The following is a 26111-nucleotide window of genomic DNA, read 5'->3' as shown; positions in this document are numbered from 1 at the left end:
AACAAAAATTTTCCACTTAATTTGCTTTAACTTTGCTCAAGGGGATATTAAAACAGGAGCTTTACTATTTTCGTAGATCAGTTTATTATTTACTTTATGTTTTCTACTTGGATGTTATATACCCACACCCAGGATTCTGAAAGCTTTCATTTATATTTTATAAATATATTGGTAGTCTATGTTTCTTTCATTATTTTCTTATTGTGGTAAAATATGTATCATAACGTTTACCATTTTAACCATTTTTAAGTGTACAACTCAGTAGCACTAAGCACATTCACACTACCACTATCCACCCCCAGAACTTATGCATCATCCCAAACGGAAACTCTGTACCTATTAAACTATAACTCCCCATCACTCCAGCCTCTGTTCCCCCAAACCTCTGGTAACCACTATTCTACTTTCTGTCTCTGAATTTGACTGGTTTAGGTACCTCATGTAAGTTGAACCATACAATATTTGACATTTTGTGTCTGGTTTATTTCACTTAGCATAATGCTTTCAAGGTTTCCATGTTGTAGCGTGTATCAAAATGTTATTTCTTTTTTAGGGCTAAATAATATTTCATAATATGTATAAACCACAGTTTGTTTATACACTCATCTATTGTATACATTTGGGTTTTTTCCACCTTTGGCTATTGTGATATAATGTTGCTATGAACATTGGAGTACAAATATCTGTTCAAGTCCCTGCTTTCAGTTGTTTTGGATATATACATAGAAGTGTAATTGTTGGATTACCTGGTAATTCTATGTTTAAAGTTTTGTGGAATCACCATATTGTTTTCCACAGCAGCTGCACCATTTTACATTCCTATCAGCAATGCACAAGGGTTCTAATTTCTCCATGTCCTCACCAATGCTTGTTATTTTCTCATTTATTTATTTATTTATTTTTAAAGTTGAATCCTCCTCCAGAGCTGGAGAAGCCCATGTGGTTTTTTTTTTTATTTTAAGATTTATTGATTGATTGATTGCTATGTTGGGTCTTCGTTTCTGTGCTAGGGCTTTCTCTAGTTGCGGCAAGCAGGGGCCACTCTTCATCGCGGTGCGTGGGCCTCTCACTATCGCGGCCTCTCGTTGCTGAGCACAGGCTCCAGACGCGCAGGCTCAGTAGTTGTGGCTCACTGGCCTAGTTGCTCCGTGGCATGTGGGATCTTCCCAGACCAGGGCTTGAACCCGTGTCCCCTGCATTAGCAGGCAGATTCTCAACTGCTGTGCCACCAGGGAAGCCCTTATTTTTAAATTATAGTCATCATAATGGGTGTGAAGTGGTATCTAATTGTGGTTTTGATTTGCATTTCCCCAGTGATTAATGATGTTGATCATCTTTTCATGTTCTTATTGGCCGCTTGTATATCTTCGTGGAAGAAATGTCTATTCATTTGATCATTTTAAAATTGGGTTGTTTTGTTGTTGTTGAAGTGTAGAAATTGTTTTTATATTTTGGATGTTAATCTCTTGCCCGATAGATAATTTGAAATTTTTCTCCCTTTTTGAGGGTTGCCTTTTTACTATACTTATTGTTAACTTTGATGCACAAAGGTATTTAATTTTGAAGTCCAGTTGATCTATTTTTGTCTTATGTTTCCTGTGCTTTTGGTGTCATGTCCAAGAAATCATTGCCAAATCCATTGTCATGAAGCTTTCCCCTTGTGTTTTCTTCTAAGAGTGTTACAGTATTAACTCTTACTTTTAGGTCTTTGATCCATTTTGAGTTAATTTTTGAATATGATCTGAGGTAAGGGTCCAACTTCATTCTTTTGCATATAGATATCCAGTTTTCCCAGCACTATCTGTTGAAGAGACTCTTCTTTCCCCATTGAATGGTCTTAGCCCCTTGTCAAAATCAATTGACAATAAATGTGTGAGTTTATTTACGGGCTCTCAATTCTATTCCATTGACCTGTATGTCTGTCTTTATGTCAGTAACACAGTTTTGATTATGATACCTTTGCAGTATAAGTTTTGAAATCAGGATGTTTCAAAACTTTGTCCATTAAAAAAAAAATAACCCACGTGAGTTTCAGCTTGTATTCAGTGCATGTTAAGTGCATGGCTTTTACAATATGCTCATTAGATCAATATGTTTAGCTTGCAATTTTTGTCTGCCTGGGCTATCACTTACTGAGAGGTATGTTAAATCGTCCACTATGTGTATGAATTTGTCTCTCCTTGTGCTTCTGGCATCACTTTCCTCTCCAGGTCCATTCATTTTGTAACATCTCATTGGAGCTGACTTTTCAGTTTCCTTTTTCAGTTTTCCCCAGTGCAGATTTCTTTAATATTCTTAGATACTCAGCTATCTAAGCATTTGATAGACTATCTATCAGCATTTGAAATAATAATTTCTCTATTTTACCGACTGAGCATTTCTAGGTATTTTGTAAGATTTTTCAGGTTACCTAGTTTGCCCCAAATAGAAGTCTCCATATTATTTCATTAAGTCCTGCTAGACTCTGTTTTGGTGCCTACCTGCCTCAGCCCCCTTTCATTAGCTCTTAGTTGCAATACGTTATGAGTATCTTTTTATTGGTCTACATTTCTAAACCAACAGGCAGATCTTTGAAGGTAGATACATTTCAGATTTGTCTGTGTGGCCCCAGAGAAGGGCTATCTGTAGAATAAAAGAAGGTCCTTGGTCCCCACATGCTGATGGGAAGTGAAATCACAGTGTCAGAGGGTGTGATTGGAACTTATGCAAATTTAGTAGATGGTAGGCTGGTGGAGGAAGGAATTGAAATATTTATTTCTGGGCTGGGTGGGAGAAGGGCCAATCACATGTCTACAGGGGTTAATTTGGGTCTGGAAGTTCACAGGAGTATTTATCCCAGGCCTTAGAGCAGAAGCCTTCATCCTTACAGTGCCAGGGATATAAGTCTTATATCTGGTTTTTATGTCAGGAATTCAGCTCAAAACAGGTCAAGGATGGACATCTTAGGCTAGACCTCAATCCTCAGACTTCTCTGTCAGTCTAGTTTCAATTCTACCTTTTGTAAGAAAAGCTGTAAGCCCCCTCTGTGAACTGAATGAATCAGAATATGGCATCTAATAGGCTAGAGTTCTATCTTCATTCTTGAAGGAACCTAGAGTTCCCAAGATTGGAGGTAGGAGTCCAAACTTAATAAGCTCAAATTTCAGAATGGAATTATTGTAAATTGGTCAGTTAGGAGATACAAAACAAGACTGTTCACTCATGGATGTAACTCCCCTTTCTCCACCTGCCTTAAAGCACTGCTCTATTTCAGTTTCCCAAAGACAGGCATGGGGAAACAATCAGTTACTTCAGTTTTAAAAGCCAAGGATAGTGTGGTTTGATAATTCGACTTCTGCTAATGCTCATTGTTTATGTTTCTCAATCTTAGGAGCATTTATCTTACTAAGGCTCCTATCTTACAATGTTCTATAAATTAACTTGGCTGCTCTTCTCCCCCCAGGGATAATCTCAGATAGCATCCCCTAATACCTTTTTTTCTAAAGTTCATTCTACCTTTCAAAATGTCATTTAGCATTTTTCTTATCCTACCAGAAAAACATGTCCTAGAAGGAAAATGTAAGTATCTTCCTCTTGCAGGTACTCTGAATTTTTGGTGAGGTGGGGATGAGTACTTAGGGAACACTCACGGGAAATCTTTGCTCTGCTTTTGATTGAGATGAGATAGGGGGATTTGATGACTATTTTAGTGTATAGAAACCTGGGTGCATAAGCAAAGATTATGTTTGGCTGTGAGTAAGACAGATAGACCCAGAAGGACAGTGGTTCAACCAGGAAAAATGTTCTATGTCACATAAAATTTTGGAGGTTGGAAGTTTAACCCTGGCTTTATGGCTCTGCTCCAAAGCCCTCCAGTGCATCTTATTCAAATCCAGGCAGCAGAATGGAGGCATGGAGGAAGAAAGCAAAGGGGATGAACCAGGCACATTTAAGGAAGGTTCCCCAAACTGCCACACAATTCCAGTTATCTCCAATTGGCCATAACTGAAAATCCATGGACCAATAAAGTGGAGAAAGACAATCATGATCCTAAGTGGCTCCACATGAGCAAATAAAAAAGAGATGGTTCTTTTATTATTGGAAGAAAGGGAGATGAATATTGGGAATAATTAGCAGTCTTGGCCCCTATTAAAATACCAATGATGGAACCCAGCTTCCTGGACACCAGTACTGGTACAAAAGATCTAGCAGGCTGGAATTAGATAATTGAAATGTGGGCTTACAGGTATACCTTACAGTGTTTAAGATCTTTCTGGAATTTTTGGTCTCTCCCATCCTATTGATCACTTTGTCCTGCTGATTCTACTTAACATATGAAAAATATTTGACATTTTTCTACCATCACAGCTGTAGTGGATCTTCCTTATGTCCAATCTGGATTATTGCAATAACTAATAATACTGCAGATACCTTGCATTCAGTTTTTTTCTCTCATTCCCACACTATGTCTAATATATTCTGTATTACCATCAGATTGAACTTTGTAAGACACAAGGTTAGTGTGACTGAAGAACTGACTTTTAAATTTTATCTAATTTTAATTAATTTAAATCTAAATTTAAAAACTGAAGCAGTGTCAAATATTTTCCCATCACTGACTACTTTGTTTTGGTAAGACTGCATTTCACTTTAGTCACCGCACTGCATAGATATTTGTATTATACTGTGCATGTTGTATGTATATATTGTGTCTAACATCGCATATAAACACATCACTGATCTAGTTGGTGTCAAGAAATTGATGTGTTTATTTGAATATTTTATGAAGACAACATGAGTTACACTGATATGAAGGAAATAATTGGTAACTAAGTTACTTTATCATTAAATTAGCATTCTAGGTTTAAAAAATTAGTATGTACATTTTAAAAATTTAAAATGAAAGCATACTACTGATGCAGAATCAAGTGGAGATAAGTACTATGGCTATAATAGTTAAAAATAAGAGACTGGAAGAAGATATACTGTGAATTTCATGATGAATGACAATTGCAATTTGCTGTGACAGAGCAAATCAAAAAAGCTGTTTGATTATGGAAAAAAAGAACATTTAAGTTAACGAAGTGGAAAATATTGTGAGACATTTTCAGCAAATACTAGTAAATTTGATGAGAAATTTCCTCTTGATAAGCAAATAGGAATAGATGAAATTAGTTGCCTAAAATCTGAATTAAATGTGCAATGAAAACTTTAAATAAACTTTAAACATAATCTGAACTTATAACTATGTCTAGCTATAAAACGGCTTTGGGTCTTGCACAAAAAAGGAATCAAATTTTAGATGGAGAGATAGCAAGATAAATGATTAGTTTAATTGTGGAAATTTTATTACGATTTTATGAGCAAAATATTTTATAAAAAGTGAAAAGAATCTTCAGTTAAGCCACCCAACATCTGCCCTTAGAATACAAGGTCTTTCTAACAATATCAAAAATCAATTAACTTAAAATTTGTAAAGCTACACATACTCTTCTTTAGTTTCAGATGAGTTGTACAATATGAGATACTGCCCATTTAATACTCTGGGTATATTGTATCACAAAAGGCTTCCAAATCAAAAGGAAATTTTGTCAGTTTGTAGCCTACAAAATCAGATTCATAGCACAGATATTTTTGAATATATATGTCAAAAATTTTCCACTAGGTATGAAAAAAAATAATTTCTATCACAATGGATAGTGCTCTGACAATGTTACACTAAAAATGTGGATTCCTTGGAATTTTAAGGCAAGAGACTAATGTCTTCCTAATTGCTTTGCTTCACAGTATGAAAAGTATCATGGTTTAGAATATACACATAAATATTATGAATCATTATTACTTTATGGAAATGTTGAAAGAGGAAACAATGAATTTATTTATCTTATGTTTTTTGCCAATGCTCATTGGTTGAATGATGACAGTTTTACAAAGATTTACCATACTTTGAACTTTGAGACTTAAAAAAAATACTTGCCAAGTATTTCATAATCAAAACCCCCCCAAATGACAATGTGATTTATGTTTTCTTACCATATCACGCTGCATATGAACAAACAAAACCTGAAACTCCAAGGAAAGGAAAAGCTTTTCTTGTGACCTAGCTAAAAGGGTAGGAACATTTGTTGAAACTGAAACTTTTAATAAGTTAATAAAAATAATTTTACATATTTTCTAGATGAATCAACATAGAAAAAATTCACTGTAATCAAAAGCACTGTAAAAATATGCTTGCAATGAAGAAGTAGGAAATCTTAATAAAGAAACAGAAACTATAAAAAAGTACTAAAGAAAAACTCTAGAATTGAAAAATGCAATATCTCAAAATAAACATTTGATAGATAAGCTTAACAGCAGAACTGAGAGAACAGAAAAAATAAACAGTGAGCAACAGAAATTATCCAATCTGAAAAACTGAAAAAAGAAGGTTGAAGATAAATAATAGAGCCAGTGACCTGTAGGACAATATCAAAAGATTTAACATATGACTACTTGGAACCCCAGAAGGAGAAGTAAGGGCAGAAAAAATATCTGAAGATACAATGGCCAAAGTTTTCTGAAATTTAGTGAAAGGCATGAGTGTACAGATTTCAGAGGCTCAGAAAACCCCCAAAAGGATTAACACAAAGAAAACGATACCAAGGCACATCATACTCAAACAGCTGAAAACTAAAGGTAATAAGAAAATCTTGAAAGCACAAAGAGGGAAATGACACATTACACAGAGGAAAAATAATTCAAATGACTTCTCATAACCTATAGAGGCCAGCAGTCAGTGATATAATATCTTTTTAAAAAATATATAAAACAAAACCCAGGATTCTATAGCAAGAAAAAAAAATCCTTCAGGAACAAAGCATTTCAGTAAAAGAAACAATGAAAGTTCACCACCAGCAGACATATACTCCAAGAAGTGCTAAATTAAGTTCTTCAAGCTGAAGGGAAATGATACCAGATAGAAATTTAGATCATTGGGAAGGAATGAAGATCATGTGAAAATGTAAATATATGGGTAAATATGAAAGATGATGGTGTTTTTTTGGTCTTAATTTCTTTAAAAATACACAAGACTGTTTAAATTTCCAAGTGGAATGGTGATGTGACTTTCTGTGGACTACTTCTTAATGTCAAAAAACAAAAAAAAACCCCCCAAAAACCAGTACTGATACAATGGAGAGAGCTGGTGGTCAATACATGAATCAAGAGATCAAACATAGCTTCACTATGTGCCACCTGTTATTTTACAATATTGAGTACACAATATTATCTATGAAGTTATCATGTCAAAAATGTTTAATCTGAAACTTAATCAAGCCTCTAGACATAACATCCAGTTCAGAATAACTGCGAGGGATAGAGAAACAACTTAAGCCCACTCAGAGAAAAATTAGTACAAATACGGAATGTACAACATTATATGGGTTACTTCTCCTGAGTCTTCAAAAAGTTTGTCACAAAACAGGAAGAGGATAAATGTTTGACCAAAAGAGACTCAATAGCCATAATCATATAAAATATGTGAACTTAGTTTGGTTTTAGGCTTTTTTAAAAAAAGCCAGCACTTTCAAAAGACATTCTTTAAAAAATTGGAGAAGTCTGTAAATGGGATGAATATTACAGAACATTAATAGGTCTACTGTTAATGTTTTTTAGGTGACAATGGCTTAGTGGTCATGTAGAAGATAATCTTTAAATCTAGCAGTTGTATTTTTTAGTTGTATGTTGATTTGATTTTTTTTAGAGGTGAAGTGATACCTAAGACATTCACTCAGAAAGCACAGCAAAATTATATATACCATATATATATATATATGAAATGTATGATATATGTGAATCTGTATATATACATTTTCATGAGAGAGAGAGAGATACTAAATATAGGTGGAGGGTAAATAAACCTTCATTGTACCATTGTTGTACCTTTTATGTAAATTTGACATTTTTCAAATACTTGAAGAAACCTTCTCCAAGTCAATATCTGTCTTTTGGCTACCCATTGTTAATCTCTAACTTCCATGAATTGTAGGGAATGTGGATTGTATGTTATCTGTATTATAGAAATTATTATAAAAAATTTCTTCAAACCACTTTCCAATTTTTCAACAGCTATACTCTCAATATTCAGCAAAAGCATAGGGTTTTTACCAATATTAATCTTCAGGGGGATGAGCTTTGAATAAAAAAGTTTCTTGTTTAAAACATTCTATGGGATTTTGTCCAGAATTAATTATCCGAAATGAAATATGGATGAGTGATGATAGATTTTTAAAATATGCTCACAGGATCTTCCTTCCACGTGAATTTATTTATAGTAATACTAGTAATTACCATTAAAAAATGATACAGTATTTAGTAAGCAAATACTCTGTGCCAGATGCCCTTCCAAACAATCATATTTTATGTTAAATAATTTAATCTTTACCATATCATTAGGTGGTAGAAGAGTGATAATGTTAAAGGATGTGTCACGGCTAAAGGCTTTCTGACTCTCATTACATTAAGACTTTCTCGCCAATGTGAAATCTTTGATGTTGAGTAAGTTGATAGCAACGAGTAAAGGCTTTCCCACATTCCTTACATTTATGTGGCTTCACACCAGTATGAATTCTCTGATGCTGAGCAAGTCGATCACTACGATTAAAGGCCTTACCACATTCTTTACATTCATAAGGTTTTTCACCAGTATGAATTCTCTTATGTTGAGAAAGACCTGAGATAGAACGGAAGGCCTTCTTACATTCTTTACATATATATGGTTTCAAACCAGTATGGATTGTCTGATGATAAATTAGTTGAGAATTAAGTCTAAAGGTTTTTCCACATTCCTTACATTCATAAGGTTTCTCCCCGGCATGAATTGACTGATGTGTTTTAAGGTCCCCGACACGACTGAAGGCTTTCCCACATTGTTTACATTCATATGGTTTCAAATCACTGTGAATGATCTGATGTTGAATAAGGTAAGAATGGAGCTTAAAAGTCTTCCCACATTCTTTACATTCATGGGGCTTCTCACCAGTATGAATTCTCTGATGTTGTGTAAGTTGAGAGCCTCTACAGAAGGCCTTCCCACATTCCTTACAATCGTAGAGTTTCTCGCTACTATGAATTCTCTTATGTTTAAGAAGGCTTGAGCCCCTACTAAAGGCTTTTCCACATTCCTTACATTCATGAGGCTTCTCACCAGTATGACTTCTCTGATGTTCAATAAGTAGATAGCTGCGAACAAAGGCCTTTCCACATTGTTTACATTTATATGGTTTCTCACCAGAATGAATTTTCTTATGCTGATAGAGGCTTGAACGATGACCAAAGGCCCTTCCACATTCCTTACAAATATAGGGTTTCACACCATGATGAATTTTCTGATGGAGACACAAATGTCGGTACAACCTAAAAGTTTCCCTACATTCCTTACATTTGTAGGGTTTCAAACCAATATGAATTTTCTGATGTTCAGTAAGGTGAGAATGACGTCTAAAGGCCTTCCCACATTGCTTACATTCATAGGGTTTCACACCAGTATGAATTATCTGATGTTGAATAAGCTGTGAATAAAACCTAAAGGCCTTCTCACATCCATTACATTCAAAGGGTTTCAAGTCAGTGTGACTTTTTTTATGTCTAATAAAATGCTGGAGAACTATAAAGACCTTTCCACATTCCTTACATTCATAGGGTCTTACACCACTATGGTCTCTCAGATGTTCAGTAAGGTGTGAATATTTCCTAAAGCCCTTTCTACATTCCTTACATTCATATGACTTCTCTTTAGTGTGAAGTCTTTGATGTAGAGGAAGGGATATATGTTTTCTGAATATCATTTGATTAAAATATCCCACTTTAGGTGCCTGTTGTCTTTCAAATTTAGTTCTGTTCTGTGAGTCATTTCTGAAAATAAACGCCATAAAGTTGAAGGTTTTACTTCTATTCATTGTCTCCCGATGGTATGAATTTACTTCATAACTGCTTTTTTCTGAAGATAATTTGTTGCTCTCACTTGTGAAATCAATGTCTGAAAGAAAATGAGAAAACAAACAAATGCTATTTTTCTTGTACAAGGGGAAATATAGTAAGGATAATAATAAATTGACAAGTATATCCATTAGAAGTAAAAGGGTCATACAATTCTAAAATACTGTGATGAAATTTTTTAAAGGCAAGAAGGGATCAGAAAATTATTAAAGCTAACATGAGAATGTAAAGTTTGTGAATAGGCAAAGAGAAAAATCAGTACTCATATTTAGTTGTGGATCAGTATTACCACAGGAATTTCTTACATATACAACCCTTTTTTTTTTTTTTTGAGGGAGGTGAAGCAGAAAAGAATAGCTTCATTGCTTTGCCAGGCAAAGGGGGTCACAGCAGGCTAATGTCCTCAAAACTGTGTGTGCCAACCTGGAGGAGGGTAGTGAGGAGTTTTATAATAATGGTTCAAAGAGGGCGTGATCAGCTCATGTATATACTACCCTTTAGATATCCACTGAGACTGAGTGAATCAGAATCTGTGAGTAGGTCCTGGTCATCTACATTTTTAATATTCTCTACCAGATGGCTCTCTATGTAATTTTTTCAATGGTCTGTCTTTATCTTAGAATGAAACCCAAGCACATAACCATGAATAAGAAGACTCTGTCTTACTTCTACAAATTCATTTCAAGCCCTTGACATCTTTTTCCCTATATCTGACCACACTGCATCTTTTCAGCTACTAGAACATACTGCAATTTTCCCCATTGCCTGTGGCTTCACACAGATGCTTTACCTTGCAGGAATCCTCTTAGGTGGCTTCTCTAAATGACTATCTCCAGGTGTTGCAAGTTACAAATCACTTTCTCAGAAAGGCTGGCTCTGCTAACTGTAAGTAAATTCATATCCTTTATTCTATATTCCAACACCTAATTCTTTGTCTTCATGATGCTTTTCTCTCGTACATATTTATTGTCTCATTTGTTTTACCATTTATTTTCTTACTCTAAAACTCACGTACGGATTCAAAATTTCTTTCAACTACCACTGAAAAACAAGTTCTACCACAAGGTAAGTATTAAATAATTAACTGTAGAATTAAATAGTGAATTAAAAAAGGAAACTTGGATGAAAATCAAGGTAAGTAAGGATAAAAATCAAGGTCAGTGGAGAAGGCAGCTGAGTAAAATAACGATCTAGTTTCTGAAAATTATGCAACAGTTACCAACTATCTCTCTCTGACTCTAATCTCTCAAACCTTATTGCCTCAGTAGTGGGGCCAAATTAGCCCTAGACTTAAAGCTGTTCTGGACCCAGCTTAACAGAGCTTAAAAGCAAACCATGAAAGGATCAACAGGTCCCATTTACTGAATCCCAGAACAAAGTCCCCCAGTCCAGCATTCCAACACAGTAAATGTCACAATGTCTGGCACCTAATACAAAAATTATCAGGTGTGCAAAATAGTAGAAAAATATAACCCTTCCTAGGAGAAAAATCAATAAAAAGAAACAGAGCAAGGAGTGACACAGATAATAGAATTAGTAGACAAGGATATTTAGAGAGCTATTATAAATATACTCTGTATTTTCAAGTAGTTATTTTCTAGTCATCTCTTACTTTTCTGTAGTTTATCCTTTGTCAGAATCCATATATAAGAGGTCATGGGAAAAATTTCTCCCAAATTCTTATATGTTCAAACTTTTGCACTTTAATGACAAGCCATCCAGGCCTGAATCTTCCAATTTGTGGGAAGGTTCTTGATGACTGATGCAGTTTCTTTAGTGCTTGTGAGAGTTTTCATATTTTCTCTTTTTTTCTTGAGTGTTGGTTTTGTAGATTAAAATTTTCTAATAATTTATTTCATTTGATTTTTCAGTTTTTGGCATAATGTTTATCAAAATTAGCATCATATTTTCAAGGTTTCATGATTTGTAATGAGGCCCCCTTTTTTCCTTACATAGATTGATGTTGAGAGAGTTGCACCAATTTTATTAATTCTTTGAAATAACCAAATTTATAGTTTTGACTTGCTCTTTTATATGTTCAGTTTTTATTCCATTAATTTCTGTTCTTTCCTTTATTATTTCCTTTCTTCCACTTTCTTTAAGTCTATTGTGCTCTTCCTAACTTACCAAATGGATGGTTAGCTTATTAATTGTCAGCATTTCTTCTGGAAATAAAAGATCCATTGGGAGAGTAAATTTAAAATCCAAACAGATAAGAGCCATTAAAGGAGTGGTGAATTGGCCCTGAAGATCTACCACCACTTTTCCCCTAGAGAAACTCACTGATTCTGAGCACAGTGATAAAAAAGAGGTAGTTGAGTATTACCAAACTGAAAATCAGCACTGACCCAGCTTAATATCTGCTATTCTATCAGACCTAGAGAGGAAAATGTTAAGTACTCTTTGGTGGAAGATACCATTATCTAGAACCTCTTCAGTTCTTTTGTACATGATGTCCAGCACACAGTCACTATTACTAGTAACTTGGAGAGGCATTACCATATGACAAATAACAAGAGGAAAAAACAGAAACAATAGAAGTAGACCCACAGATGATACCAAACAATGAAGGCATACAAGAATTCCAAAATAACTATGATGGAAGTGTTTAAAAAACAGATGAGGGACTTCCCTCGTGGTCCAATGGTAAAGAATCCACCTTCCAATGCAGAGGATGTGGGTTCGATACCTGGTTGGGGAACTAAGATCCCACATGCCACGGGGCAACTAAGCCTGCACGCCACAACTACTGAGCTTGCGCGCCTCAATGAGAGAGCCCATGTGCCGCAAACTACAGAGCCCATGCGCCCTGGAGCCCATGTGCCCTGGAGCCCACGCAACACAACTAGAGAAGAGAAAACCTGCACACCACAACTAGAGAGAAGCCCGCACATCACAACGAAGAGCCTGCACGCAACTAAGACCCGACGCAGTCAAAAAAAGAAAAAGAAAAATTAAATTAAATTAAATTTAAAAAAAAACAGGGACTTCTCTGGTGGTCCAGTGGTTAAGAATCTGCCTTCCAATGCAGGGGATGCGGGTTTGATCCCTGGTCGGGGATCTAAGATCCCACATGCCGAGGGGCAACTAAGCCCACGTGCTGCAACTACTGAGCCTGCTCACTCTGGAGCCCACACACCACAACTAGAGTGAAGCCTGCACGCCTCAACGAAGAGCCCGCGTGCTGCAATGAAAGATCCCACATGCCGAAACTAAGACCCGACACAGGCAAAAACAAAATAAATAAATAAGAATAAATAAATTAATTAAAACAGATAAAAAATAGTAATAAAAAGACAGTAAATAAAGGAAGAATTGCAACAGGTAACTGGAAGTTATAAAACACAATCAAAGTGAATTTCTAGAGAGATCAGTTCTCAAAAGATCTAACGTAGGTATAACTGGAATCCCAGAAGAGAGGAGAGAACGGTCAAGTATTGTCCAAAAACTGAACAAAGACACTTCTGAGTAGAATCTATCAAATCACTGAAAGCCAACATTTTCACTGCTATAACAGAAAATACTCAAAAAGATAATGATCGTGACTCATTCTACCACTGTAAAAATTACAAAGTCTCATCTGTAATAAAGAGAAAACCAGGACTCTATGTTACCTGTTCTCCATGTAGGTGGACTGGCAATTAAAATAGAATATTTATTGACATTATGAAAATACACATAATTTGACATTTGTTTTCTTTGCCAGTAGTTATGCAGAAAATTCCCAGAATTCAATCCTTTGGTCATTTAGAAAAAGCAACTGCAGGATGGATCAGAAGGAGGTAGGAAGGTAAATGAAGGACAGAGAAGATTTAGGTGCTGTCATGCTGTGGAGCAACTAAGCCCATGCACCACAACTACTGAGCCTGTGCTCTAGAGCCTGCAAGCCACAACTACTGAGCCCGCGTGCGACAACTACTGAAGCCCGTGCACCTAGAGCCCGTGCTCCCCAACAAGAGAAGCCACCACAATGAGAAGTCTGCGCACTGCAACGAAGAGTAGCCCCCGCTCGCCACAACTAGAGAAAGCCCGCGTGCAGCAACGAAGACCCAACACAGCCATAAATGAATAAATAAATTAATTAATTAAAAAAAAAGATTTAGTTGCTGAATGAAGATGCTTATTTCAATCTAACAAAGCCCAAAATAGTCCTTTGAGAATATGGAGCAGAAATTTCGCTAGTTTCTTGGCAAAGACGATAAAATATATAGTAGAAAAAGTGGATATTCCAGATAGCAGATCCTACATTACTTCAGGCAGATGTCCTTACCCAGTGATACCAAGTTAGTATAATTCTCCAACATCACATCTCTGTACAAATTCCTCTGATCTGAGTTTAGGCATTCCCACTCCTCCTGAGAGAAGTCTACGGCAACATCACTGAATGTCAGTGGCACCTGAAATGACAAATTCATGTATTATTTGTAAAAGTAGAAAAAAAATTTCAAGATGGAATATTGAGTTGCAGTAGGGGGTGATATATAAAAACAAGTAGGCTGAAGTTAAAGATCATGACATGGGTAGACGAGAATAAATAATAAATAAATTAGCATATCTGAAGTAGATTCCCTACCCAATCTTGAAGAATCCTGTTGGAGCACAAAAAATTTCTTTAATTTTAATTTTCAAAATTTTCTTTAACCTCTTCCCCACAGTTCAGTATTATCCGCCAGATGTGGTTCTCATCTTCCCTTTCTACAATCCCTTACTGAACTTCTGGTTCTTGAGTTAGAACACACTAATGTAGGATGATCCAGAACAACACTGAATGACTCAAGCCAAGCAATCTCTCTTTCCCTACAAAATGGACCTCAGAACCCTATTCACTTCTCAGTGATTCCTTAGCCAGAGCCCCTCCTCTCTCTAGGTAGGCACCAATCCCATTTCAACCCAAACCTAAAAGCTTTTCAAAGCTGAGGTCTTATCTCACACTGAGACTGAGACCATTCAAAACCAAATTCTCCCTTATCTACCTGGAAAACTATGGAGAAAGTTCTCCCTCTTCTGGTCAAATAGGACCACCATTTCTATACAATGAAACTACGAACCTAACAAGGGAAGCTAAAATACTTCCTTCAAGATACTTCACCCCTTTACTGCTCTAACACTGCTCTCGAGAGAAGACTGAACATATAGAAGAGGAATAAATCATTTGATGAAAAAACTGAAAAATCAGTTTGAAAAAAGGGAGCAAATAGGGAGGACACCATCCTTCTCTGTAAAGGCAGCAACTGTGAAACAGGTTGAGATACAGCTTTCCTAGGAAGGAGGTTTTGGGATAAAGAATGAAAACATTATCTGAATTCAAAATTGTAATATTTCAGGAAGGAGAGACATACACTTACCCGGCCCATGGTTTTAGAACTGCCAATCATCCTCAGAAGCTGAGTCCAGAGAAGACAGAACTGAGGGAGGAAAAAGAAGCCTTGAGACCCAATGTAGCTCAGAACTCCCAACATTAAGGTAAGAGAGCCTTTCTTTTTTCTTCTTTATTCCTGTTTCTCGCCATCCTTGCCCACTCTCTGCCCTCCCAAACACATAAACACATGTCAGGGGATATGAGACAGAGTGCAGACAAACTCAAACCCTTTCCTGTGTCTGGGAAACAAGCCTCACAAGCGTGGATACAGAGCAGAGGCTCTCTTGAACCAAAGCCAGATCCAGACACACCCCACTGGCCTATTTCTCATTCTGATCATGCCAAATGTACCCAGCTTGGGTTGTCCAGTCACACTAAGTAGATCCTCCCCAATTCAGCCCTACCTTCCAGGGCTGAGACCAGGCCATACAACACAAACTTCAACAACCTTCATGGCCTCAAGGGGGACCTGGACTCTGCCAGACAAAAGGCATAAAACAGGGACTTCCCTGGTGGCGCAGTGGTTAAGAATCCGCCTGCCAATGCAGGGGACACGGATTCGAGCCCTGGTTTGGGAAGATCCCACATGCCATGGAGTAACTAAGCCCGTGAGCCACAACTACTGAGCCTGAGCTCTAGAGCCCTCGAGCCACAACTACTGAGCCCATGTGCTACAACTACTGAAGCCCATGTGCCTAGAGCCTGTGCTCTGCAACAAAGAGAAGCCACCACAAGGAGAAGCCTGCGCATTGCAACGAAGAGTAGCCCCCGCACGCTGCAACTAGAGAAAGCCTACGCGCAGCAACGAAAACCCAACGCAGCCAAAAAAAAAAAAAGCAGAAATGAGTAGGGACCAACCTGGAAAACTTGACCACCATAAAACTGTCTGCCCATGTGAAGCCTGAACTTGACTCCAAGGTCCTCTGGGCTGACCAACCTGGATTTCCCTTTCAGGATCCACTTTGCTTGCTGGCATGAATCGCTGCCACCCAGTACCCACAAGGGAGGTGTGAATTCATGCTCACTAAAGCCATACAGTAATACATAGATATTTGTAACCTTCTATGTGATAGCTGTGCTATACACATTAACATTTAATCCTGAAATGTACTTATTAACTCAATTCAACAAATGAGGAAATAAAAGCTCAAAGAAGTAAAGGTATTTTCCCATATCACAAACTATAAGTGATGTTTTGAATCACATTTCTATAATTATAAAGTCAACTTTTTTTTGGAACTGTTGTCTCTGACACCCAGATATTTTGTTTCATTATATGAAACCTGAACATAAATAATTAAGACAGCACCTGTCAAAAGATTTACTAAAGAGATGTTTTAAAGCAACAAAGATAGTACAATTTTACAGGTATTCAACTGTCAGATTTTAAAAGTTGATGATACACCACATATTAGTAAGGCTGTAGGGAAAAGAGCATTCTCATGCTGTCCTATAGACCTGTGAAAACCTAGTGCAATTGAGACATGTACGAAAAATTATGCATAAGAAGAATTTAACGATGAAAGGCCGTTTCTGAGACTTCACCTAAAGGAAATAACTGTAAAATGTGCCTAGAGATGTATAAAGGAATATGATGATAGACACTAGTTAAAATGAAAAAAAAAAAGCTGGAGAAAAATCTAAATGTACTTAGATGGGTAGTTAATTCAATAAAGTGTATTCATTCATATAATGGAAAATGAAATAGATACTGAAAATGATTGTGCAGATCACTGGTTCTCAATAGGGGGGGATCCTGCCCCCCAGGGCACATTTGGCAATGTCTGGAGACATATTTGGTTGTCAAAATGTGTGGAGGGGTGCTACTGCTACTGTAACTAGTGGGTGGAGATCACGGATGGCGCTGACCATCCTACAAGGCATAGGAAAGCCCCCCACCACAGCTAAGAATTATCTAGTCAAAAATATCAACAGTGCTAAGGTTGAGAAACCCTGACATAGACTTATTAAAGGAAGATAACGTAATCCAGAGTCTCTATATTATCAACAATGCCAATATATGATAAAACTTACGAAAATGCAAAGAAACAGGAAAAAGTTACGGATAATCAAGAGAAAAATCTCAATAGAAATAAACCCAAAGATGATCCAGACAATGGAGCTAGTAGACAAGGACTTGAAGACATTATGATTAACATGCTAAAGAAAACAGAGGAAAAGATGGACAAAATGGAATGCAAAATGAAGTATATCAATAGAGATTTAGTAGAATCATAAAAAAGAGACCCACATGAACATTTTATAGTTATAAAAGTATAATATCAAAAAATTTTAATGTATTGGATGGATTTAACAGCAAAAATGGTATTAATTAACATAAAGTCAAATTAACAACAATCTTATGCAGAGAGAAAAAAGAAAGAACAGAGCTGAATGTAAGAGAAATACAAGAAACAGACAAAATGTGGAATTGAACACCTAAAAGAAAATAGAACGGAAATTGATTTGAAGAAATAATGGACAAAAACATTCCAAATCTCATGAAATACCTTGATACATAAATCAAAAAGCTCAGCAAACCTAACCAGATAAAATAAAGAAATTCTTACCCAGGCACATCATGGCCAAATTGTTGAAAAACAAAGTTGAAAAACGTATCTTGAAAGTATGTAGTTTAAAAAAGACATCAGTTATAAATAAACAACAACAAAAATAGTTCTTATCTCAACAGAAACTTTAGCGGCCTGAAAAATAGAATCGTATCTTCAAAGTGCTGAAAGAAAAAACCCTGACCACTCTGAATCTTATGCCCGGAGAATATATCTTTCAGAAATGAAGGTAAAATAAAGATTTTTTTGAACAGAAGCTGAGAGAATTTCTGATCAACAGACCCACAATACAAGAAATACTAAAGGACAGCAGTCAGGCTAAAGGAAAATAACCCTAGATGGAAGCATGAATGTGCCAAAAAGCAACGAACAGCTGTGGACAAGTAAATATATGACTAATATGACTAAACAAATGGACTGTTTAAAGGAACCAAAACTAGAATGCTTTGTGAGGATTGTATTACTGGAAGAAGGAATGACAATAACAGCATAAATGGAGTTAAACTATTGAAATGTTCTTATGTTATTTGGTATGTGGTTAAAAACCCTACATTTTTTTTTTTTTTCTTGGCCGTGCCATGCGGCATGCAGGATCTTAGTTCCCCAGTCGGGGATCAAACCCGTGCCCCCTGCATTTCGAGTGCAGAGTCTTAACCACTGGACCGCCAGGGAAGTCCCCTAAAAACCCTATTTTAAAGAAGACTGTATTAAAGATGCATCCTATATGGGGAAATATGTATACATATAGCTAATTCATTTTGTTATACAGCAGAAACACAACATTGTAAAGCAATTACATTCCAATAAAGATGTTAAAAAAAAGATGCATCCTATAATAGCTCAGGTAACTACTAAAAGAATTATACAAAGATGCACAACTAAAAAAACTAATAGAGGAGACTAAATGGAATAATGAAAAATACCTGATTAATTCAAAAGAAGGCAGGAAAGGAGTAATAAAGAAATGAAGAATAAATGGGATAAACAGAAAACATATAGCAAGAGGGCAGATTTAAACCAAACTATATCAGTAATTGTAATAAAATGTGAATGGACTAAAGATTGCAATTAAAAACTAAGATTTTCAGATTAAATTAAAAACAGGATCAATTACACTGCTTATAAGAAACATACTTTAAAGACACAGATATGTTAAAAGTAAGAATGGAAAAGTATATTAGACAGTCATTAGAAGCACACTGGTATATTAACAACAGATAAATAGACTTAAATGCAAGAAGTATTATAAGTAATAAAGAGAGATATTTCCTACAATTCAACAAGAATATAAGTTATCCTACATTCCTTATACTCCTAATAACATAGCTTCAAAAGCAAAAGTCAACAGAATTGAAGGACAAGTTTATAATTAAATTTAGAGATTTTTTATACCCTCCATTGGTAACTGATAACAGGAAGAGAAAAAAAAATCAACAAGGCCATAGAAGTTTGAACAGGAATAACCAAAATGACCCAACTGAACATTATACTCCCAAACTACAGACTACACATTCTTTGCATATTTTTCAGAATATTCTGGGCCATAAAACAAGTATCTATAAACTTCAAAGGATTAATATCAAAGAATGTATATTTTGGAACTCAAAAACAGGTATTTCTCAAATGTTTCCAAATATAAAAGTTCACTTTAAATAAGTACAGGTCAAAGAATAAATCATAATGGAAACTAGAAAATATTTGGAGCTAAATGATAATAAAAGTATGGCATAACAAAGCTTGTGAGATGCAGTCAAACCAATGCTTACAATGACATTTTTAGCTTTAAATATATATATTTTGTTTTTGTTTTGTTTTTACAAATGCTGCAGATAAATACCATTCATTATCTAATCACCACTGGTAATTACTAGGTGTACTAAAGACATACTGACATAGTAAATCAATTAGTAGTGAAATTATTATGAAAATCCTCTGTCAAATTACTACAATGCCAAATAAACCCATAATTTATTTTCTCCCAGTAGATAGCATGAGCATTTATAATGATTGCCCACTTATTATTTTCCTTTCTTATTACTCTTTGATCCCCTTCACCCAAACATAAATTTATATTTTATAAAAGTAGCATGGTTAAAAATCAATGATCTACCTTTGGAAGCTAGAAAAGGAAAAGCAAATTAAGCCTACAGAAAGTAAAACATACTAAAACCAATGGCATAAAAAACCCAGATCTATAACAGAGAAAAATCAATAAAGCCAAAAGCTATTTCATTGAAGAGATAAGATTAATAAACCTCTAGCTATACTGTTCAAGAAAAAAATTGCCAATATCAGGACTATAAAAGGAGATACCACTACATATATTATAGACATTATTAAATTGATAACAGAATTTTATGAATAACTATGACAATAAACTTGAAAATGTAGATGAAATTTTAAAATTTCTTGAAAACACAATTCAATGAAACTGATATAAGAAATGGAAAATCTGAATATTGTTATATTTATTAAAGAAATTAAATCTATATTAATTAAGGACCTTCCCATAAAATGTCAGGCCCAGAGGCTTCAGTGGCAAATTCTCCAAACATTTAAGGAATTAAAAATGCCAATCAAACTCAATATCTTCTAGAAAACAAATAAAAATGGACCATGTCATGACGCCCTCATAATTGTGATATCAAAACCTGACAATGACATTACAAGAAAGGAAAACTACAATATATATCTCTCATGAACACAGATGCAAGTATATTAAATAAAATATTAGCAAGGAGAGGCCAGTGATATATATGACCAAGAGATTTATTCTCGAAATGCAAAGTCACTTTAGTTTTAAAAAGCAATCAATGTAATCTTCAAACTTTAAATAATAAAGGAGAAAAACCATTCAATCATTTCATTACATGCAGAAAAACCATTTGATAATATTCAATATCAGTTCATGATAAAAATTCTCAGCAAACTAGGAACAGAGCTTCTTTAGTTTGATAAAGGGGATCTACAGAATAAAACTGAGAGTAAAATATGGACTACTGTCTTGAGTTCAGAAATAAGGCAAGGGTGTCCACTTTTACCACTTCCATTTAACTTTGTATTTGAAGACCTATCCAATATCATAAGAGAAAAAAGTGAAATGAAAGGTATGAAGATTGGAAGGAAAGAGGTAAATCCATATTTATTTGCAGATAACATGATTTTGTACATAGAAAAAAAATTTTCAATCCTACAGACTATTAGAATACATGAATTTATTAGAAAGTTGGTTGAATAAAAGGTCACAGTATAAAACAAACAATTATATTAAAGCAAAGCTATTGAAAAATGAGATTTTAAAAATCCCAACAGTTCATAAAAAACATGAAAAATACAAAACACTTTGGAATGAATCTAACAAAAGAGGTGCAAGACTTTTAGACTGAAAACAACAAAACGTTAAGGAAAGAAGTTAAAGAAGAATTAAATAAATGGAAACATATTTCCTGTTCATGAATTGGAAGAATCTATTTTAAGATGACCAACTCTCTCTAAATTGATCTACTGATTCAATGTATCTCTAAACAATATCAGCAGCCTTTTTTTAGAACATTAAGAAAATCATTCTAAAATTATATGGAAATGCTAAGAATCCAGAACAGTCAGGGCAATTTTGAAGAACAAAGTTGTCAAATGTACATTACCAGATATCAAGACATAATATAAAGCTACTGTAATTAAAACAGCAGGACGGACACAGGATTGACAAACAGACCAACAGAATAGACAGTCCAGAAAGAGACATGTACGTATACAGTCACATTTTTTTAACAATAAAAGTCTGACTTAGAGCAGAAAGGATAGTCTTTTCAACAAATGATGCCTGAGCAATTGGTAATCTGTGTGGAAAAAATGGTTTTGACCCTGATCCCACCACATATACAGATGTAAATTCAAGATGGATCATAGGCCTAAATGTGAAAGCTAAAGCAATAAATTTTCTGTAAGAAGAAACAGGAAAATATCTTCATAATCTTGGGGTAGGCAAAATTTTCTCTTTTTTTGGTTTAATTTTTATTTCCACTTATTTTAGACTTAGAGAAAAGTTGCAAGAGTAGTACAGTTTCCTATATACCGCTCAAACTGATGTGAACATCTTACATAGGACAATGGTCAAAACCAGGACATTAACATTGGTACAGTACTACAAATGGCATATCTTATTCAAATATCACTTTTTCCCACTAATGTCATTTTTCTTTTCCAGGATCTTATACATGATCCCACACTGCACTGAGCTGTTATTTCTCCTCAGTCTCTTCCAATCTCCACAGTCTTTCTTATGGTAATAGTTTTCAATTGCTGCCATAACAAATTACCACAAATTTAGCTTAAAACAACACACATTTATTATCTCACAGTTTCTGTGAACTTGGAGTCTGGACACAGTTTCGATGGATGGTCTCCTCATGCTGGTCTTATAAGCTGCAAACAGGGTATCAGCTTGGCTGTGTTCTCATTCAGAGGCTCAAGTGGGGAAGAATCCACTTTCAATTTCATTCAGATTGTTGGCAGAATTCATATCCTTGCGGCTGGATGACTGAGGGCCTCAACTTTTTGCTGACTGTCAGCTGGAGAATGACCTCAGGTCCTAGAGGCTGCCTGCAGTTTCTTGCAAGGGCTTGTCCAACACTGCCTTACTTCATCAAGCCCACAAGTAGAGTCTCTAGCTCCAGTCTGCTATGACAGAGTCTTTTTTTGTTTTGTTTTTGTTTTTTTTTGGCCGCGCCTCGCAGCACGTGGGATCTTAGTTCCCTGACCAGGGATCAAACCCACGTCCCCTGCAGTGTAAGTGCAGAGTCTTAACCACTGGACCACCAGGAAAGTCCCTATGATGGAGTCTTACGTGACATAATGTAACCATAGTAGTGACATCCCATTACTTTTGCCATATAAAGTAACCTAATCACAGGACTGACATCCCCTCACCAATTTTCTGTTGGTTAGAAACAAGTCACAGGTCCTGCTTGCACTCCAGTGGAGGGGGATTATACAATGGCATAGACACCAGCAGGCAGAAATCATGGCGGTCACCCTAAAGTCTGTCTATCACACCTAATTCATGACCTCTTCACTTCGGAGGAGTACCAATCATTTAAATTATCAAACGTCCCTCCACTTGGTTTGTCTGATGTTTCACAATTGGAATGAGGCTCTGCATTTTTGGCAGTACCACAGTGATGCTCTGTCCTTCTCATTGCATGATATGAAAGGGCTCATGATGTCAATACTTTATCACTGATGATGTTAACCGTGATCACTTGGTGAAACTGCTTTCTGATGGGTTTCCCCACTAGAAAGGTACTACCTTTCCCTCTGTTGTTAATAAATATCGTGGGTGATGGGGAATTCTTTGACACTATGCAAACCCTTTTTCTCTTCAAACTTTCACCCTCTAGTTTTAGCATCTACCATTGGATCTCGTCTGAAACAACTTTTACTGTGGTGTTTGCCTAATGGCCATTTTCCATGTCCCTCTTACCTTCTACATTTAACAACTGGAATTCTACCATAAGGAAGATCTGTCCCTTCTTCCCCAGGAAAAGATGTTTTAAACAGAACAAAAATGCAATAGCCATAAAAGAAAAAGATTGTTAAATGAGCTCAGTTAAAATTAAGAATATCTGTTCATTATAAGACATCATTAAGAAAGTGAATAAGAAGTTACAGGCTAATAGGAGATATTCCCTTTCTCTGTCTGTCTGTCTCTGTCTCTCTCTTTCTACACACACACACACACACACACACACACACACACACACACAGGTTTATATACATACACAAAGGACTTGTATTCAAAATATATCTAAAATTCCTACAAATCAATAGGAAAAGGAACAAAAGCCAGGCTAAAAAATGGACAAAAGATTTGAATAGACAGTTCATCAGAGTATGTCAAAATGGGCAGTATCATATGAAAAGATGCTCATAACATTACTTATCAGAAAAATACAAATTAAAATCACAATGAGATACTCCTACACATGCATCAGAATGGTTAAATTTAAAATGATTGACGATATCAAGTGTTGGCCAGTTTGAGAAGTAACTAGACCTTGCATACATTGCAGTCGGAGTGTAAATTAAGTTAACCACTTCCACCCCCAGGTATATTCCCAGGTAAAACAAGAACATGTGTCCACAAAAAGACTTGTACAAGAATTTTCATAGAAGGTTTATTCAAAATAGTCAAATACTGGAAACAACTCATCATCATAAGAATGAATAAACAAATTGTGGTAAGGTCATACAATGGAATACTACACAACATTTGGGTTGGGGGTAACCTACTGATTCACAAAACAACACGTATGAATCTCAAAAGTTCAGTTTTGGACAAAAAGCAGCAGAGACAAGAGATTCCATTTATATGAAGTTCAAGAACAGGCAAATCTCATCTTGAGTGATAGAAGTCAGTATAATGTTTACTTGTGGGGGAGGGTTCGTTCTAACTGGGACAGGACACAAGCACATCTTCCAAGAGGGTATAGAAATGCTCTACTTCTTGATTCGGGTGGTGTTTTCAAATGTAAAGATTCATTAAGCTATATGCACAGCTAAGATATGTGTACTTTATTATATATATTTCCATGAAAAAATGATAGAGACCTTTATTTGATGATAATGGGTAAAACCATTATATTTCAAAATGTTACCCAGTTATGACAAGTAAAATAACATGTATGAATATATGCATGTGCATTGAGGAATGGATAAAAAAATTTGGAGTAAAATGTTTACAGTAGTCTCTTCATTTTGAGCTTTTTTGTACTTTCTGAATTATTGTATGAGAATGTATTACTTCTATAATAAAAATTATAATAGAGCTAATCACTCTCTTTGAGATTGGAGGGTGAAATAAAAGATGAATATGGTGATATCTGGGGTATGATGATGAGGCCTTTTTTTTCTCCAAGGGCTTAAAGTCTTTGATTTGATTGTCTCATACTGGAATATCAAGGTTCTCTGTCATCAGTCATGAACTTTGATATTCCATAGTTTTCCCTTTTCTGGATTCCCCTGACTCACCTGGACAAATCCTCTTGTCACTACACTCTCCACCTACTGGGCCTGGACTCCTTGTTCCAATTCAGGAATTACACCTGGCTTGGAAACAGAAAAACCTGTACATAAAAGAAATGGAACTTAGGCATGCTGCAGCTCTCAGCAAATCCAGATACAGTCCTGTGGTGAAGGGGCAGGGAAGTCCAGCATAAGAAAGGCCAAAGGAAAGCCATTCAAGGCACCAGGATGACGATGCCTCAAGGAAAATAGAGTAGAACAGTCATTTAAATCTCAAATCCCTCGGAAATTCAAACACTTCAACCTCCCTGGAGGGTCACATTAAGGGAAGAAAAGAGCCCCAGAGATCACATTTTGAATTTAAAGATTTGATCATAAAGACTCTGCTTCTATGATTTTTCAGTATCACATCCTTATACAAGTTCTTCTGAGACAGTACGGTTATCAGTAGAGGCTGTTGCCACATTCCCAAACGTCACTACCCCTGAAATTACAAAGACCTAAGTTCCCATATGGCCTGGGAAATTGGAAGAAGTGAAGTTGATCAAGATATAGAAGTGGTACAGCATGGAGAGCAGGTGTGTTCCGCATTCTAAACTCAGCAACAGCTGATGTGTCCATGTAATGAAATATTAAACAGTCATTAAATGCTGAGTTTGAGAAACTGTTAAGGGAATGAAAATATTCAAAATATCATGTCAGTAAAAAAATTAGGTTACAAAGACCAAAAGCGCAATTAAAAAGTGGGCAACTAATCTGAACTGACGTTTCTCCAAAGAAGACATACAAATGGCCAGTAAGTATGTGAAAAGACCCTCAATATCATAAGCCAACAGGGGAATGCAAATCAAAACCACAAGACCCATTTCATACCCACTAGGATGGCTATAATAAAAAGGACAGATAATAACAGGCGTCGGTGAAAATGTGGAGAAATTGGAACCCTCACACGTGGCTGTTGGGAATGTAAAATGGTACAGACATTTTGGAAAACAATCTGACAGTTCCTCAAAAGAGTTACCATATGACCCAGCAATTCCATTCCTAAGTGTATACCTAAGAGAAACAAAAATATATGTCTACACAAAAACCTGTACACAAATGCTCCTGTCAGCATTATTCATAATAGCTAAGAAGTAGAAACAACTCAAATGTCCATCAACTGATGAATGGATAAATAAAATATGGTATATCCATACAATGGA

At 35.7% G+C, this 26111-nt stretch overlaps 1 protein-coding gene across 7 annotated transcripts in view; it reads right to left on the bottom strand.

Moving 5' to 3' along the window:
• Nucleotides 1-942: 942 nt before the first annotated feature.
• Nucleotides 943-26111, bottom strand: part of ZNF404 (zinc finger protein 404) — a 28321-nt gene continuing 3152 nt past the window's right edge. For 2 of the 7 annotated variants that reach the window (XM_082438748.1, XM_082438749.1), the window contains exons 3-5: nucleotides 15300-25007; nucleotides 14225-14351; nucleotides 943-9994 (exon numbers count right to left, since the gene is read on the bottom strand). In XM_082438748.1, the coding sequence (XP_082294874.1) occupies nucleotides 8472-9994; nucleotides 14225-14351; nucleotides 15300-15413 (1764 nt within the window). In that variant the 5' untranslated portion in view covers nucleotides 15414-25007 and the 3' untranslated portion in view covers nucleotides 943-8471. Of the gene's footprint in view, nucleotides 9995-10744; nucleotides 10838-14224; nucleotides 14352-15299; nucleotides 25008-26111 lie in introns of all 7 variants that reach the window. The other 5 variants (XM_082438751.1, XM_082438752.1, XM_082438753.1 and 2 more) reach the window with 4 other exon arrangements.

This window comes from Balaenoptera physalus (genome assembly GCF_965194825.1).
Source record: "Balaenoptera physalus genome assembly, chromosome: 19".
In the NCBI taxonomy this organism is placed as follows: Eukaryota; Metazoa; Chordata; class Mammalia; order Artiodactyla; family Balaenopteridae; genus Balaenoptera; species Balaenoptera physalus.
Note: the sequence above shows the minus strand (reverse complement) of the source record. Positions and strands in the feature narration are given on the sequence as shown.